This window comes from Musa acuminata, chromosome BXJ3-3 (genome assembly GCF_036884655.1).
Source record: "Musa acuminata AAA Group cultivar baxijiao chromosome BXJ3-3, Cavendish_Baxijiao_AAA, whole genome shotgun sequence".
Taxonomy (NCBI): Eukaryota; Viridiplantae; Streptophyta; class Magnoliopsida; order Zingiberales; family Musaceae; genus Musa; species Musa acuminata.
Genome location: NC_088351.1, coordinates 34,997,501 through 35,013,008, shown reverse-complemented (window position 1 = coordinate 35,013,008; position 15,508 = coordinate 34,997,501). Strand labels below are relative to the sequence as shown.

General features: G+C 43.0%; 2 protein-coding genes across 5 annotated transcripts in view; both read left to right on the top strand.

Moving 5' to 3' along the window:
• Positions 1–234: 234 nt before the first annotated feature.
• Positions 235–9,805, top strand: LOC135633657 (squamosa promoter-binding-like protein 6). Its single transcript, XM_065143402.1, has 11 exons — positions 235–1,608; positions 2,660–2,841; positions 4,785–5,102; positions 5,182–5,420; positions 6,673–6,747; positions 6,837–6,944; positions 7,032–7,149; positions 7,261–7,402; positions 7,557–7,707; positions 7,808–8,413; positions 9,190–9,805. Exons 1-11 carry the CDS (start codon positions 1,034–1,036, stop codon positions 9,634–9,636), a joined length of 2,961 nt encoding a protein of 986 aa, XP_064999474.1. The 5' UTR covers positions 235–1,033; the 3' UTR covers positions 9,637–9,805.
• Positions 9,806–10,610: 805 nt separating this feature from the next.
• LOC135633656 (uncharacterized) overlaps positions 10,611–15,508 on the top strand; it is a 25,389-nt gene continuing 20,491 nt past the window's right edge. The window contains exon 1 of one of the 4 annotated variants that reach the window (XM_065143397.1): positions 10,611–10,752. The gene's annotated coding sequence lies outside the window, so the exon portion shown is untranslated. The remainder of the gene's footprint in view (positions 10,753–15,508) is intronic. The other 3 variants (XM_065143398.1, XM_065143399.1, XM_065143401.1) reach the window with 3 other exon arrangements.

Below are 15,508 nucleotides of genomic sequence, written 5' to 3'. Positions count from 1 at the left end.
CCACAGTGTAGACAGGTGGGGCCCGCGAGACGGTGAGGTCGACAGAGAGGGCGCTCGGTGAACTGGGGTGGTAGATGAGAGACCAGTGAAACGAAATAAACAAAAGAAAATATGACGTCATAAAAGAAGGACCATCTAGCTGTCACTCATATTTCGACCACCTGTTTCATACTGCCTAAAAAAAAGTGGGTCCCACGCTTCACGGTAGGGTGCGAGTTGGGTAGGGAAAGAGCGGAACCGAGTGCGAAGACTCTTCTTGGACCTTTTTCCCCTTTTCCCCTTCTTCTTCTTCGCCGTGCGCGTTGATCTTGTTGGAGTCGTTCGTCGGCGGCGTTTTGGGACTCGTTTTCTCTTTCGATCGGCCGATTTGGCGGCACCTCGATCCAGATGAAGGGGGTTCCTGGGATCGACCTATGATTGCTCCGATTGGAAGGTTCTCTTTCTCGAAATTAGCCCTAATATATCGCTCCAGTTGTCTCGATTTTTCTCTCTCCTTTCTTCAAAATTGGCGAGCTTCGGAGTGGAAGCGGATATATACCTAGCACATATTGTGGAATTTAGTGGGTTTTCTGGTGCTGCTGTTCCAGAGATATGTCTAATTTTGGTACTTCTCGCTGCATCTGAATTCCCACACGCGGCACTGGTGCAGGGTTAGCTTCAGTAGTGATTGGAGTTGTTGAGGCTTCTTGCCGACTGGTCCGGAGCTATTGTGGTTATAAGCTCGGTGAGATTTGTTTCTCGGAATCAATGAACCAGGGTTTCTCCGTTGAAAGTTACTGTTCATTTGGGTAATCTTCGAGTTCCTTTGCTTGGGGCTTTTGTGACTGGTATGTGGGTTTCGCTTGTTTGGATCCGCGGGTGTGTGGGTGTCATTTTTCTAGATTTCTGGGTTAGCTGTGAGGCAATTTAGTAATATCATTGGCCACTCTGTTCTCCGTTCCTGGGGTCCGAGTGTCGTGGAATACACTAGCAGTAACTCTAGAACTTATCTTCAAATTTCAGTCTTTTAAATCGCTTTTAAGCTTTTGCCTTGATGGAGGCCAGGGTTGGGAGTGAGAGCCATCAGTTTTTTGCTGCTGGGACGTCTAATCTGAATGGAATTGGGAAGAAGAATTTCGAGTGGGACTTGAATGACTGGAGGTGGGATGGTGAGCTCTTTGTTGCGAGCCAATTGAATGAAATTCCTGCAGACTGTCGAAACAAACATCTGCTCCAAGATGCAGCAAAACGATTGCTGTCAAATTGTTCATCTTCTTCTTCTGGAGGGTTTGATTTAGGCATAGTCGAGAATGGAAAAGGTGAAGCAGAGAAGCGGAGGAGGATTATAGTAGTGGAAGAGGATGAATCTTATGGCGGAAGTGGATCTCTTAGTTTAAAGCTTGGGGGCCATGCTTTTCCAGTCATGGAGGCTGACCTTGCAAATGGAAATAAGAGCAAACCACAAGGTGGCAGTTCAAGTCATCCAACTTGCCAGGTCGAAGGCTGTGGTGCTGACCTCAGTGATTCAAAGGACTACCATAGGCGACACAAGGTCTGTGAGATGCATGCGAAGGCCAGCTCAGCAGTTGTCAGAAATGCTATCCAGCGCTTCTGCCAGCAATGTAGTAGGTTAGTTCAGCTCATTCACTCAGTTGGAACCCATTATGTATGATCTGCTTTTCCATGGAAATGCTTAGACTGCATTCCATTTTCTATTATATTTGCACATAACAGATTGCCCAGAGTCTTCTTGTAATTCTTTTGTTAAGTCGTTCTTAAACTAGATGAAGACATTAATGATTAAATTTCTGGTGCAAGCTTGTTGATTCAAGAGCTGATGCTATAAGTCACTGTAGAAGTTTTGATGAGAATAAGGCAGAACAAATTTGCAATAGAAGTCAAGTGACTGACTTCGCTTGGTCCTATCTAAATGTTGGTCTGATTATTAACATTACAAATGTTACTTTGACACCGCAATAGCACCACATCATGGGAAAAAAGGGAAAAGAACAGACATAAAATATATAATGGGAGTTTCATACTATAATGGCATGAAAATAACCATTTAGGCCCGCTTCACAACGTTTTTGTCTTTTTTCTTGTCACTGAGTTTGGTCTTAATATTATACTTCTGATTGCTAAACTTTAGTTTGAACTTACTGCTATTGCTGCAGTTCCAAGTCAAGTTTCTGTTTCTTTTTCTGCTACTTTTACTTCTTCATCTATTGCACGTCAAGGGGATATCAGGTTGGCAGAGTCCCTTGGAAGTGAACCAAGTTGTTTTTGGTGATATAAGACTTTAGATCCTAATTCACTCTTTTATATCCATCTTAACAGCATTAGTACAACTTGAACTTATTGGCTAAACAATCATAATCAAATGATATACAGTCCATATCACAACTTAAACTTATTGTTGGGTAACCACTTATGCTGATAATTTGAAACCTCAGTTTAACTGAACAAAAAGATTAGGGAATGTTGTCATCATATTTTGTGATGCTAAGGAGTTTGTATTTGATCTGGATAGCAGTTGATCTCAAGTTTGGCTTGTGAAACTTTTCGGGTCAATTTTGGATATGTTTTGTTCTTCTAGAATATCATGCAAAAAGAAATTTTACCTTTTCACTTTATATATTCCACATCCTTTGTTTTAAGCTCTTGATAATTACATATCCAGATTTCATCTTCTTGAAGAGTTTGATGAAGGGAAAAGAAGTTGTCGACGACGCTTGGCTGGTCACAACAGACGGAGGAGGAAAACACATCCTGATGTCATTGTGAATGGGAATTCTTCTATTAATGAACAGGCTAGCGGTTACTTATTGATGAGTTTACTCAGGGTCCTATCCAATTTGCAATGTAATTGTTGCAATCGCCTGTTATTCTACTTGGTTCTTTAATCTCTAGTTAATTGCTTAACTTGCAATTTTCTTATTTGACTTTCTTGAGTTAAACCTTTTTTAGGGCATGTATTATTTTTGTGATATCCTTTATGATCCTTTGGTTAGCATTATCTGTACTCTTTTTGGTGAACAGGACTATCAATAAGGTAAAATCAGTATCTTTAGTAAACAAAATCTTTCTAATGGGAATGCTATTTATATGGTCCTAGGAAGACATGTCAGGTAATTGATTAGTTTATCACATAACTAGACCTTGTTTTTGAAGTTTGCTATATCAATGTTTCGCCATAGAATTAAGGTTTTTATGTACTGTTCCTTCCACCCACCAACACAGAATAGAACAGGGACCCTTTGTTGTGCGCTGATGACCTACTGAAACTATGTCATTTGTGCATCACATCATGTACCACATATGCCCCATGATTTCTCATGTTCTCCATTGATACTACCTAAGTTGAATATGTGGAGTACTGACCGACAATATTGACATGTGTAAGCATTCGTCCTATGTTCCTTTGTAAAGAACAAATGAAAAAAAAAAGGACTGATTTTAGGGGGAGAATTATCTTACTTTATAATAGTGGATGATTTTCTCACATAGGGCAGAAATTCATCAAGAGCATGTTTTAGTCGGTCCAGTGGTTACTAAAGGAGAGAGTAATATATAGAAGTTTATGATAACTATAGATGTAGTTTGAAGCATGGTTTGCTTTACCGGTCCATAACAGTGTACTGATCAATTATCGGTACAGTAAAACCGAGTTGTACTGACATACTGTACATGGGGGTGTACTGATGTACTGCCCGTACCAGTCCCCTGTTGGACCGGTATGTGCTGCTTGCACCGAGTGGTATGCTGTGGTACAGCGAACCTTGGTTTTGAGTATTTGTCACTCCTTCGACTTTTTTGAAAATTCAGTGAGAACTAGTGAGTTTTGCTTTGATCTGTTTAATGGGGAACCTTGTCTGGTCCCTTACACAAGGATTCTATAGATGTTTGGCTACTTAGTCTGCCTTGAGATTTGATGACTGCATGCCTATTGAACTGCAGAGTGCAAGCGAGTGTTAATGTGGCACAAAAGGGAGGATGGTAAGGCTTTTTAGTGTTTCTGATCAATGTCCATGTGCCTTGGGTATTGTGTTGTTCTCTGTGTCCTAAAATGTGATTTATGCTGTCCTATATGCAGCTGCATATATGCATGGTTTCAAATACTGGTATACCAATCACATTGCTCGATACTAACGTATGAAACAATTTTTAGTATCTTTTATATTTATAATGAATTATACTAAATTGTGCCAGTCGGTAGATATTGGTCCGACAATTCTAGTACAGTTATCAATACTAATATCTTAAAACCTTGATATGCCTATAAGGCTATTGCAGCCTCAATGCATGGTTTATTCTGTAGGAAAATGAAATATATTTCTTGCATATTATGTGGTCCGCATAACCATGAAATTTTGGCTGGCTGCAGACATGGGTTATACTTCCACCTTATTAATACTATTTAGCTGTAACTATTTTTTTAGTACTGTGATGCATGGCATCCACATGACAACATGATCATTCATTACCTAGACATTCTATTGTTTCTCATAGATTATTCCAATAACAGGTTCGAGTATAAGTGTCACTGCACATTTTTGATTTGGCTGTAGAACATACTTTTTAAAATTTTAGACTTGACTGCATTTTTTTTCTTTGTGTACTTAATTGAATATGGTTTTGAATGTTTTGGTCAGATCGACTACATGTTGATTATGCAATATTCAGTAACTGCACACATAGTGCAGCTGCTTTTTAGAACATAGGTTCTTTGTCTGCTGTGTTATGTAGAAACACAATTGCTGCATACTTCCATTTTTCCATTGAATTTTTGAGTTGTAATTTTGCAGCTGATACCTCTGAGCCACCACAAGACCAGGAGCTCTTGACTCATTTTCTAAGGAACCTTGCCAGCCTTGCTAAGTCCTTTGATCCCAGTAACCTTTCTCAACTCCTACAGGCATCTCAGGATCCACAAAAGTTTGTAACGGCTGCTGGAACATCCTCAGAAGCTGTTATTACGTCTGTTCCAAATGGTGTTCCCGAGCAAGTATCTGGCGGTCCCTTATGTTTGACAGATAAAATAAATTGCAACCCCGGTACTTGTGGTAGGCAAACTGATCATAGTACAATTGACATACCCTCAAATGGAATGATAGTTTCTGCAGGTGAGGCTGTGCCTGAAGTTCATTCTTCACATTCTGCTTTCTTACCCATCGATGCTAATAAAATTTGATGCTGTTCCAGAACCAGTCATTGATGGAGTCAGAATTAAGGACTTTGATTTGAACAATACCTATAGCGAGACACAAGATTATGAAGAAGGAAGAGAGAAGCCAGCAACTCCCTTGCGTACTGAGATGAGTTCTCCTAATTGCCCTTCATGTTTACTGCAGGATTCTCATCACTCAAGTCCACCTCAGAGTATTGGCAATTCAGATTCAACATCCAACCAATCACAGTCTAGTTCCCATGAAGATGCTCGGGTATATCATTTTGTTTGCTTTGCATTTACACTGGTTTTACCTCAGTAATTACACAATGATATTGTTTACTAGTTTATGTAAAGTTGGATTTACAATCAAGCAATGCTTTTGTGAGCCCAACGAAGTTCTAATATTAGGGGAAAAACTAAAGTTTTTGCTTGCTGTTTTGGGAAGTCAGTCTAGATAAGAAGCGCGGACACGAGACACGGACACGGCAATACGTCATTTTTAAAAAGAATAGGACATGTACATGACGAGGACATGTGTATATTTTAATATATATATATATATATATAATATTCAATTAATATGAGTTTTATATTATTTGTACTTAAATTTTATAGATTCTGTGAACAAATAAACATCATCATTTAAGTTTAATAAATTAAAATCATCTAAATGTAAATATCCAAACAATGATTTATAAAACAATATTTGCATGTGGTAGCTTTAAACTTTCTATAGCTTATAATACAAGTAGTTTAATTCCACATAGCACGCTTGGTTTCTTTTAATAAAATTTTAACATATGTCCACATAATTTACTTTACTCTTGTTATACATTGATTTGTTACACAGACAATTAACAAGACAAGTTAATCAAAATAAGAATAAGAGACAGTAACAAAAGTTATCATCAATATACGTGTGTGACATTATAATTTAGCGACATATCAACATTTACTGGGATACGCCCACCGTTATAATATAGGAAAATCATAATTTGGGGAAAATCAATGATTCCGGTATTTGATGATCTAAGTTTGATAGACTCAAAGAGAATTTTTTTTGTTGGGTTTGTGACTCAAATTTACCGTTAGGTGTGATCTAATATGTTTTATATTTTAGATAACGTTTTATAACCCTTTGCAGTGCAAGCAAAATCATATATTGGATTCAGTTTGTCAATTTGTCGGTGTAAATTGTCAATGAATATGATGATCTTGGTCATATTGTCTTTGAATCCAGGTTCTTATGAAAATTTACCGCTTAGTATTTTCTTATGAAAAATTTCTTGATATTCCTCTCAATTATAATTTCTGCAAGAGAAGTTATGCATGCCCTCCTTCTTGTGAAAAATGTGTCGACAAAATCTAGCTTTGCTTAAATTTAAAATTAAACCTTTTAGTGGGAGTTGTTAAAGTTGATAAATCTTAATGATATGCTTCATTATTTTAATATGCAATCCTCAAAAAGTTTCAACCTATGTTTTGTTTGGTACTGACATATTTTTGATCTTTTATTATATCAGTGTCGAACTGATAGGATCATTTTCAAACTCTTCGGCAAAGACCCTACCGATCTTCCTCTCATTTTGAGAACACAGGTAACTTCCTATTTATGTTTATAATTCTTTTTAAGGATAGAACCTCCATTCTTTTCCCACCTAATTTGTTGTTTAATGCTGAACTACAGATTCTTGACTGGTTATCCAATAGTCCAACAGATATAGAGAGCTACATTAGGCCAGGCTGTATAATTCTGACAATATACCTTTGCCAAGCTGAGTCTGCTTGGGTACAGGTAAATTTCCGTGACCTAACAATTTGGTGGTTCACAGGTAACTCTTGATTCATTCTTTCTATTGATCTGATCTACCTATGTTCACAGCTCTACGATGATTTAAGCTCCAACCTAAATAGGCTTTTGCATAACTCCTCTGATGATCTCTGGACGACAGGATGGATTTTTGCTATGGTACAAGATCATGCGGCTTTTATTTATGATGGTATGTTGGGCTTCTTAGAAGATGCATCTTTCAATAGTCCATTGTTTTACCACTTGGTTTTACAATGACCTATGAAATAGCTCCTTGTCATTCTTCCTAATGCGTCTGCAGGCCAGGTTGTGCTAGACGTACCTTTACATATCAAACATCCCAACCACTGTAAGATTTTGTCTGTCACACCTATTGCTGTTTCTCATTCTACAAAGGTCAAGTTTACTGTGAAGGGCTTTAATCTTTCTCAACCGACATCTAGGTATTCGTCTTCTTTTCCTTTTTTGTTTTCAGCTTCTTGCTATGATTTGATCTTATTGTTGCAAGTTTTTCGACTGGCTACGCAAAGAACATATACTTTCAAGTTTCAAGACTTCTTATAATTGTGTTAATCATATTTGTGATTTTTTTTTCAGGTTACTATGTTCGTTTGATGGGAAATACTTGGTCCAGGAGACATCACAAAGTTTAGTTGAAGCGGCAAATAGCAGTGGTGGGCAAGAGTTGTCTCAATGCCTTAGCTTTTCTTGTTTGCTACCTGATGTCATGGGGAGAGGATTTATCGAGGTTCCATCATGTTATAGTCATCTGGATATTATCTTTGGTTTATTTCTTTGTCTAACTTTGCTCTTTTGTTGATTATGGAATTCTTGGTTTTGATTAATAGTTTGAAGACTGTGGCCTTAGTAATGGGTTCCTCCCCTTCATAATCGCGGAGGAAGATGTATGCTCTGAGATCCGTATGCTGGAGAATGCGATAGATGTAGCTTCATGTGATGACCAACTTCATGAAAGAACAAATGCAGAAATTGCCAGAAATCAAGCTCTGGACTTTATAAATGAATTTGGGTGGCTTCTCCGGAGGAATCATATGATATCTATTTCTCGAGAATCTAAATTTTCACCAAGTATCTTTACCCTGACACGGTTCAGGTGGCTTATGTCATTCGCTATGAGTAGGGAGTGGTCTGCAGTTGTGAAAAAACTTCTTGATATTTTATTTAGTGGAACTGTAGATGCAGGCAGGCAATCACCCATGGAGCTTGCCTTGGCTGAAAATTTGCTTCACAGTGCTGTACAAATGAAATCCAAGGCCTTGGTTGAGCTTCTTTTGAGATATGTACCCAACAGAACTTCAAAGGATACGGATCCAGATCGATTCTTGTTTAGACCTGACATGCTTGGCCCCTCAGGCATCACTCCACTGCATATTGCAGCTTCCACTGATGATGCTGAGAACATATTGGATGCCCTTACCGATGATCCTGGACAGGTACTCCAATATCTGATACTTGCATCATCATTTATATAGTTGATGGTAGTAACAAGAATCATCTGATTGAAAATTTATTTCAGATACTTATGTCTTCATCTTGCTTGATGTGACATTATTGCATATTTCTGATTAACATGTGTGAGTTGCACACTTTGACCAATACTTTTTGTGGTAGAAGCCACCAACATATTTAGGTGATGAAGCATCCCTACTGTCGGCTGTTTATGTATTTTAGGAATTTTGCTCCATATCCTTTTATTCAGGTCCAAGCAATTTTGTAATCCAGTTTGGCAAGAATCTACTAATCATACTATGGTCACTCTTTTTTTTGTGATCAAAACATTTTATTTTCATAGTCAAAACGTAATCATTAAAATAGTTGCCATAAGCTCAGTGTCACTACTAACTAATTTCTCACACCATTTTTGTCACTGAATCTCATTTTACCAGCATGCTACTAGGCCAAATCACATAGAAAATGATCTGCAATGGTGTTGCAAAGTGCTGGTAACTTGTCAAACCTACAACTTTTTTCCTTAATGTGGCTACAGTTTCATCTCATACATCTTAGGTTCAAATGCTCTGCAAAGATTGGTTACTCCACACCTACATTTTTGGTTCTTTAACTCTTACAACTCTTATGTATGAACTGACTGTAGTTCTTCCTTTTTTTTCCCTAGTCCAGTTAATGCTTACTCTTGTCTCAATTAGTCTCCGCTGCTGTTTTTATGCGGGAATGTTTCACTCAGCCTGTTTTGGTCTCTGCATGCCAGCTGGGAATTAGGGCATGGAAGAGCTCACAAGACAGTACTGGATTCACTCCTGAAGGCTATGCCCTTGCTCAGGGCCATGATTCATACGTAAGATTGGTTCAGAATAAAATCGATAAGCAAAGCAGCCCGAGTCAAGTGGTCCTCAACGTCTCCGGAGATGCCTCCGATAAGCTAGTAGATGCACTAAAATCCAGTAAACCAAGTGTTTCTGAGATAAGCAGGATCTGGTTGAGCACAAAACCGCAACCCTACTGCAGCAGGTGCAGCCAACAGCTGGTTTACCCAAACTCCGTGGCAAGGACTATGCTGTATAGACCAGTAATGCTGTCCCTGGTGGGTATCGCGGCTGTCTGTGTCTGTGTCGGACTGCTATTTAAGACTCCACCGCAAGTGTTCTTTGTGTGCCCCTCATTCAGGTGGGAATTGTTGGACTATGGCTTCATCTGAAGTGTAACGAGTGCGCCATGATACCGAGTTTGGTGTCATAGACATTTAAGGTTTTTACCGTCTGGGATATACATCTGTAATGACCATCAGTCATATGGTGTTCTGTTATATAGTGGAAACAGTGTATTCTTTGCATCGGACTAATCTATTATGCCCATCCGTCACTGTACGTTTTCGGTCGATTTCTTTCAGCGCAACCTAAGGAACTCGCTCATATTTGTCGATCATGATCATGAGTAGGATCCGGAATTGATGATTGCAGCTGAACTGAACTGTGTGCTACATGTATTCTCTGTCCGATTCAGCCCTGACATGTGGATCGTGATAAATTCTGACAGGGATATCATATGAATTCAGGTCTGATCTACTCAGTTATCTATACGAATTATACTCATCTAGATAATTTTTTTTTTCCATATTTCATATTATTCTTGTATTTATTTGTCGGAGAAGTACATCTCTCTCATCATATATGGATAAAACAGGCTTTCAAAAGCAGATCAGATGAGGTCAGTTCAACTCGTCACACCAGATTTCTTAAAATTTAATAATATTTTTGAAAATGATGGAAAATGGTGTGAGGACTCTGACAATTACTGTAAAATTACTGTCGCCTCGAGCTACCCGTGTGGCCTCCGCTCTTCAGGTCAACGTTAATGGCGATCACGAGGTCAGCTCTAGCCTTAATTTCCTACGTAGAGATCGAAGGGGAATTACACAAGCAAAACTTCACAAGAAGTTCAACTGTCATTATTCTTACCAATACTACATCAGCACCTACTTTGTGTTCCTCATTCACGTCTCTCTAAAGCAAGCTCGACGTTTGCTCAACGGCATAGACGAGAAGTAGACGAACGACTGAGTGAGTCAATTATGGATAGGCAACCATCTAAAGCAGTGCTGCACGCCGTATAAGACCCACCACCGTCTTCCTCTTCTTCTTATATTTGTGGGGCTTCCGCTTCTTGTTCTACCCTTTGTTCTCCTATTCCTCATCGTTTACAGATCGCAACCGTCTCCTGGGGTTTCGATTTTCTCAAACGAGTTCCTGTTGAGTTCTCATCGCGCAGTAGGTGTGCAAAGGAGTCCTGCTTCCAACCCTCGTGTCTCAGCCTGGTATGACCCTCTTACTGCTATGGTATTCTTATCGCACCTAAAGGTTGTTGAACGGTGTCTTGGATGTTCTCATCTCAGTTTCATTGCTTGGTCATGATAACATTTGATCCTGGGGGGTGTTATTATTATTATTATCATAAACTATCAATTACTTTATGTTATAACGAACTGTTATAGTTCTTATCAGAGAAGATTATTATAATTTGTCAGAAAGTATTTTCAGCGATTTAGCAATTGAATTTGACCAACCAAATTTTTAGATAAAATTTCATAATTATGTTGTACTATTCTTAAAAATTATCCATTCAATACATATAAATCATAAAGTGAAATTTCTATTGTCCAGATAATTTAGAGAATTAGCATATAAAAATCTTATAATTTTAAGTTGATATGATATTTTGTATATGAATATATAATCTTTTGTACCTTATAAATATCTTATTATTTTATTTATAATATTTTAATATTTTATTTATGAGTAACTCTAATATCTATACCGTATTCCTTATAATCGATTCATTATTTTTTTTAGAAAAAATCTCATGCATAATCGATGCTTTTTTTTTACTCAACGAGTCATTATGCTTAGTGTTGGTGAACAGATGTGTCGTGGCTGTTGAGTCAGCACGGTCCGATCCACGGGTCGATGTCGGGAGCCTCCTGTCAACTGAGCTAGTTGTCGGGGTCGACCGGGTCCTCGTGACGGGGCTTTGATCGACGTTCTCCAATTCGGGGTAGCTCAATGGTGCACCGCGGGGACGTCGATCAGAGACCTCGGAGGCGGGGATGCATGCGTGGCACGGGATACCTACAAAAATGGCTTTCGTCATGCGATCCCCGACTTTGGCCCCTCCGACGCGCAAGTTAGTGGTAGCTTTGTCTTTTTTTTCTCTTGCCCTCGCCCCCCCCCCCCCCCCCCCCCCCCCTTGGCGCGAGGGCGGCTCGAGGTCTTTATACTGTCATAAGGGGTCGACCGTACGCAGGCTGGCGTGATGGACTCAACATGGCCCCGGTATAGATTCTGGCTTGGCGTGTGGGGCGATGCCGTCCTGGAATTACCGGAACAAGTCGTGTCGAGCAATGCCTTGGGGTATGGATTTTGACATGGCGTGTGGTGTCGGTTGTAACGTGTCCCCTGGGCGAAATGTGCCCTATCACTTCTCCCCTCCCCGTCGAGGCATGCTGCGGGGTCCTAAAAGAGCTGAAAGGTACGCTTGGATCGGGATGCTATGATTGTGTCGGTCGCTTGTGGGTGGAACCTGGATTGGCTCGTCATGGAGCGGTCATGACATGCCCTAAGGAAGGACCGAAACTGCTGATCGGGTGGCCGGGCCAGACAAGTCGAAATCGGGCTGTCGTAGGTCAGATAATCGATTTTTGGGCTTGTCCGGATGAGGATTGGATTGGGCCTGTGGGCCGAGCGACAGGACTTGGGCTTAGGTTTGGTGACGACGAGTCGCAAGTTAGGATCGATCTGGAGCAACTCGGGCAAGGATTGGACCTGCGGGCCAAGCGACAGAACTTGGACTCAGGTTTGGTGCCGGCAAGTCGCAAGTCGGGGTTGATCTGGAGGGACTCGGGCAAAGATCAGACCTGTGGGCCGAGCGACAGAACTCGGGCTCAGGTTTGGTGCCGGCGAGTCGCAAGTTGGGGTCGATCTGGAGCGACTCGGGCAAGGATTGGACCTGTGGGCCGAGTGATAGAACTCGGGCTCAGGTTTGGTGCCGGCGAGTCACAAGTCAAGGTCGATCTAGAGCGACTCGGGCAAAGATCAGACCTGTGGGTCGAGTGACAGAACTCGGGCTTAGGTTTGGTGTCGGCAAGTCACAAGTCAGGGTCGATCTAAAGCGACTCGAGCAAAGATCGGACCTCTGGGCCGAGCAACAAAACTCGGGCTCAGGTTTGGTGCCGGCGAGTCGTAAGTCAGGGTTGATCTGGAGTGACTCGGGTAAGGATTAGACTTGTGGGCCAAGTGATAGAACTTGGGCTCAGATTTGGTGCTAACGAGTCACAAGTCGAGGACGATCTGGAGTGACTCGGGCAAAGATCGGACCTGTGGGCCGAGTGATAGAACTCAGGCTTAGGTTTGGTGCTAGCGAGTCGCAAGTCAAGATTGATTTAGATTGACTTGGGTAAGGATTGGACCTGTGGGTTGAGCGACAGTACTCGAGCTCAGGTTTGGTGCTGGCGAGTCGTAAGTCAGGATCGATCTGGAGCAACTCGGGCAAAGATCGGACCTGTGGGCTGAGCGACAGAACTCAGGCTCAGATTTGGTGCCGGTGAGTCACAAGTCAGGGTCAATTTGGAGCGACTCAGGCAAGGATTGGACTTGTGGGCTGAGCGACAGAACTCGGGCTCAGATTTGGTGCTAGCGAGTCGCAAGTCAAGGTCGATCTGGAGCGACTCGGGCAAAGATCGGACCTGTGGGCCGAGCGACAAAACTCGGGCTCAGGTTTGGTTCCAGTGAGTCGCAAGTCAGGGTTGGTCTAGAGCGACTCGGGCAAGGATTGGACTTGTGGGCCGAGCCACAGAACTCGGGCTCAGATTTGGTGTCGGTGAGTCACAAGTCAGGGTCGATCTGGAGTGACTCGGGCAAGGATTGGACCTGTGGGCTGAGCGACAGGACTTAGGCTCAAGTTTGGTGCCGACGAGTCGTAAGTCGGGGTCGATCTAGAGCGACTCGGGCAAAGATCAGACCTGTGGGCTGAGCGACAGAACTCGGGCTCAGGTTTGGTGTTGGCGAGTCGCAAGTCGGGGTCGATCTGGAGTGACTCAGGCGAGGATTGGACCTGTAGGCCGAGCGACATAACTCGGACTCAGATTTGGTGCCGGCGAGTCACAAGTCGGGGACGATCTAGAGTAACTCGCGCAAGGATTGGACTTGTGGGCCGAGCAACAGAACTCAGGCTTAGATTTGGTGCTGGCGAGTTGCAAGTCGGGGTATATCTGGAGTGACTCGGGCAAAGATTGGACCTGTGGGCCGAGCGACAGAACTCAAGCTCAGGTTTGGTGCCGGCGAGTCGCAAGTCGGGGTTGATCTGGAGCGACTTGGGTAAGGATTGGACCTATGGGCCAAGCGACAGAACTTGGGCTCAGGTTTGGTGCTGGTGAGTCACAAGTCGGGGTCGATCTGGAGCGACTCGGGCAAAGATCGGACCTATGGGCCAAGCGACAGAACTTGGGCTCATGTTTGGTGTCGGCGAGTCACAAGTCGGGGTCGATCTAGAGCGACTCGGGCAAGGATTGGACCTATGGGCCGATCGACAGAACTCAGACTCATATTTGGTGCCGGCGAGTCACAAATCGGGGTCGATATGGAGCGACTTGGGCAAAGATCGGACCTGTGGGCCGAGCGATTGAGCTTGGCCTTAGGTTTGGTGCCGGTGAGTCACAAGTCGGGGTTGATCTAGAGCGACTCGAGCAAGGATTAGACTTGTGGGTTGAGCGACAGAACTCGGGCTCAGATTTAGTGTCGGCGAGTTGCAAGTCGGATCTGAAGTGACTCGGGCAAAGATTGGACTTGTGGGCTGAGCGCTTCATTGGGCATCGTGCCATATTTTTCCCACAGTTGGGGTGCCACATGGCGGCCAGGCCGGACAAGGTGTGGGGTCTGGGGGAAGCTTCTCGCTTTGGATGATTTCTGACAGGAGATTTTGGGCGACGAGGCATCTTTGGCGGGATTCTCGAGGGCGGTGAATCTGGCGTATCCGAGGAGTCATGATGTGTTTTAAATACTGCGTCCATCTCTCTCCTTGGGGAACCCAATCGTCTTCTAGGCAGCAGAGTAGTCTGCTCTTTATAAGCTTCTCCTGGAGCAGTTGCTACTTTTGCTCGATCCTTCGCCCTGCGTCCTGGTTTCTTCCTTCCAAATCCGAGGTCGGAATGTCTCCATCTTCGCTTTCGTCTTCTTCTTTTCCATCTTCTCCTTCGCCTTCTTCATTTTCTTCTTTTGAGGCCCTGCGGGCTGAAGCTATCAGTGTGTCCTCCAGTGGCACTCGCTTGGAGGCCGTGGGGAGCTTTATCGCGCTTGAAAGTCTCAAGTCGTGGCATGATGTGGACTTGGTGGTGACCGAGGACCTTTTGAGGGCACTTTGGGATCGCTATCGCATCCTGGAGTGCTATATCGTTTCCGCCTCTTGGCCTGGCCAGCAGCCATATGATTCGTGCCCCGACAGGTTCGGGTTGACCGCGGGGGCCCTCAAGGCAGGGTTGCGGTTCCCGTTGCATCCTGTTATTGAAGAGTGTCACTATAAGTGAGACATATCGCCATCCCAAATGGTGCCAAACTCTTGGCGTTATCTAGTGGCATTTCTTAGGGAGTGTTGGGGAGCCGAGATCAAGCTGACCAGGACCCTCTTTCTGGCTTGCTTTCGTTTGTGTAGGGGTCAAGGCGGGTATTACTTGACCTCCCGTAGTGGGTTTAAGATCAGCGGCGCTCCTTCCAACAATAAAGGTTGGAAGAGCCGCTTCTTTTTCGTCAGTTGCAGTCGGGGGTGGGGCTTTAGTACTGGATGGATCCCCCGAACCGTCGACAATACCCCCCCCCCATTTCTTTCTATTGGAGAAATAGCGGACATGAATCGATTGAGGGGCATCCTATCCTCCTCTCGGGCAATCGGAGCGATGATCGAGGAGTGGTTGGTCAAAGCAGGATTGAGCCCTGCCACCCGGGGTATGGCTAGTAGCGTGTTATGAGTCGCCCGCTCGTCCCAGGGTACCTGACCTATCGGTTTTTTGTTTGTAGAGATGGTGG